This window comes from Gossypium arboreum, chromosome 6 (assembly GCF_025698485.1).
Source record: "Gossypium arboreum isolate Shixiya-1 chromosome 6, ASM2569848v2, whole genome shotgun sequence".
Lineage (NCBI taxonomy): Eukaryota > Viridiplantae > Streptophyta > Magnoliopsida > Malvales > Malvaceae > Gossypium > Gossypium arboreum.
The window spans coordinates 19,660,848-19,663,600 of record NC_069075.1 but is presented as its reverse complement, the minus strand read 5'-3'; the positions used below and the strand labels follow the sequence as shown (position 1 = coordinate 19,663,600).

Genomic DNA, 2,753 nt, shown 5'->3' with positions numbered 1-2,753 from the left:
CACAATAGCATTTCTGTAAATTTATGCAACCATCACATCCTTGGGTCAGGATCAGAGGGTTCAGTTCGGAGATCCTTTGACTGGTCGCCTTTGACCAGTCTCAGAGAATTAGTGGTCAATGCCCAGTTGCAGCATCATCTTGAGTAGCTTCCCCCTTCCACCTCACCACCATGGCATCTTTGATTCACACTTAAAATTAGTATCAGAATTTATGAACTTGTGAAATGGTTGCTTGTTTGGGGGTAGAACTTGTTTCATAAAAAAGAAATAGTAGAGTTTTGATATTCCCATATCTGTTTAACATGCTAATTTAAAGAGCAGTGCATAATCCACATCACACTCAAGCAATATATGGACACAATACTTTCCTTTAAGATAAACGTCCCAAATGCATAACAGTTTGCTGATATTTCACTTTTGGTAGTAGTACAACCTGCCCTTGTATGTGTTTAAGCACAAAACATGCGAGCTTAAACACTTAACATAAAGGAGATTAGGGACTTTTAATTAAGACATAATTGGAACCATAAAGAGCATCACTTTGGAGCTGACTGGTTTTTATGGGAAGCAAAAGCAAGGATGGAATTAGCAAGCTTGTTAATGGCATCAACCAGGCCATCAATGCCTCTTTTGTTGATCTCTGTCTTAGATTCTTCAATCTTTAGTATTCTCTCATGTAAACTAACAAGGTCTCTATGCCTTCTCTCCTCATTTTCCTCACTGGCCTGGATGGCTTCTGCTATAATGGAAGCACTTTTCGATATTGCTATGCCCGCTTCATTTGAGTTGTTTGCAGTAGCAGCGCCGCTGCTGGTGCCTTCCCCATTGCCGCCTGATCTTCTCCTTCGCTTTGCTAGTGAGTCTGAATACTCACTTGTATCCGAATCTGTGCCATCACACATCTCCAAAACATAAATATATATATATGGAACCAATGAAATCAATCAATACAAAAATCAGAGATCATCATACAAAGTAGTCTCTAACGTGGCGTACCAATTTAAATCATTGGAATTTGTGCTGACCCGTCAAAATTACTACTTAAAAAACTGAAATCTACTATTTATGTACGGGCAATGATGCATGTGAGCAAGGCAAGCTAGAGAGAGGGAGAGAGTACCTACTGTGGGCAATGGCTGAGCATACGAAAAAGGTGGTTGTAATAGTGGTGTAGGAGCAGCTGTCGGTAGCGGAAGTTGCGGCGGTGCTGTTAGAGGTAATGGAACTGCAGCTGGAATAGGTGGAAGTTGATGTTGCAATATAGGAGGCAGTTGCACGCTAGTAATTGGTCTATCCATAACATCCGGTATGTTGGGAATGGGAAGTGAGCCACTAGCAGTGGCAGTAGCAAGCAGAACCACCCTTTGACCTCCTTTCTTATCCACCACCTCCTCCAAACACTCAGATATCTGGCGCAGCATGTTAGTAGGCAAGTTCTTTTCTTTTCTTTCATTCTTCTCCATTTCCCAATAAGATCCTTGGTTATCCCCAGCTCCAGCTGTTCTCCTTTGGTACTCTCTCACTTTCTTGTAGTCCCTCATGAGATTATCCCACTTGTCATTGCACTGGTTTTGGCTCCTCAAACACCCTCTACTCCAACAATAATCTTCTACCCATTTCCATCTCAGCTCTGTTGGTTTGCCCTTCCCTTCACCCTCCCAGCTTTTCTTCATTCTTCTCTCATCATCCATCTTCTTTGCCTCAATCAATACCATTGTTTCATTAACAGTCCAGTTCCCTTTCCTATATTCCCTCATTCCAATGTTGTTACCACCTTGATCAGCCATCGCCAAAGTGCCTGCAACACCCTAAAATAACATAGGGAGAGAGAGAGGAAAGAGAAGCTGGAGCTAGATATTAACCCTTTTTACAAGAATGAAACTTAGGCCAAGGAATTAACGTGAGTTCAAGTCAACCTAAAGAAAATGATCAGTGACTAGATAAACATAAAGAGATTATGCTGTTTCATGGTTTTGGCGATTTCTAGAAGAGAATTAAATGTATTCTTATATTATGAAAAAGAAAAGGAGAGAACCAGCAAAAGCCATTCAAATTATCAAATGAAATCTTCTAAGTTTAAAGTCGAAATCTAAAACTACTTATTCAAACCACTGCCTCCCTACAAAGTGAGAGAGAGAGAGAGAGAGAGAGAGATCTAACTACCATTAATTATAACAAAAGGCCAAGCATATCCACTCAAACTGACACAACAATGAACCCCTAAAAAAAATTTTCAGAGAGAGAAAGAGGAGAGAGAGGGTTGTTTTTCTAGGAAAGGGTAGACAATTAGGGATAGAGAAAAAGATATATACTGTGGGGGGAGAGTGTTCACCACCATGTAAGCCCTGTGGCAAAAGTGATTAAGGGTGAGTTTGGATAGGCTTTGTGTTTAACTGCGATTAGTGTAAAAATAGTGATGGCGGTGAGATTAAATACTATAGCGATACTGCAGCGTGAGATAAAAAATAAGTTAAACACACTGCACCGCAGTCAATCGCCCATCCAAACGAAGCCTAAGCCACCAATCATCACTCAACTTTTCAACTACATCTATATCTTTCTTCCCTACAATTTAAAGTAATGAAAAAATAATTAAACACACATTTTAACAACTTTACAAACCTTCTCAGACAACACGTACTTACATGCCTCAAAGGAATTCTCCTACTTTTTAAAGTAATTTATGTCCATGTCGCATTTGACTTTAAACTTCACTGAAAAGTAAATTCGAACACAAGATTGACTTGTCCACT

General features: G+C 39.9%; 1 protein-coding gene across 1 annotated transcript; it reads right to left on the bottom strand.

Annotated features, from left to right (window-relative positions):
- Positions 1-389: 389 nt before the first annotated feature.
- LOC108478878 (uncharacterized) lies at positions 390-2,274 on the bottom strand. Its single transcript, XM_017781335.2, has 2 exons — positions 1,121-2,274; positions 390-886 (listed from the first exon to the last, which is right to left on the bottom strand). Exons 1-2 carry the CDS (start codon positions 1,785-1,787, stop codon positions 537-539), a joined length of 1,017 nt encoding a protein of 338 aa, XP_017636824.1. The 5' UTR covers positions 1,788-2,274; the 3' UTR covers positions 390-536.
- Between the last annotated feature and the right edge of the window lie 479 nt (positions 2,275-2,753).

Excerpts from the sequence above, each read along its gene's own strand:
- LOC108478878 (XM_017781335.2), bottom strand. The coding sequence starts at position 1,787 with ATGGCTGATCAAGGTGGTAACAACATTGGAATGAGGGAATATAGGAAA. Across the intron at positions 887-1,120 it reads TCAGCCATTGCCCACAGTAG|ATTCGGATACAAGTGAGTAT; the intron begins GTACTCTCTCCC and ends GTGATGGCACAG.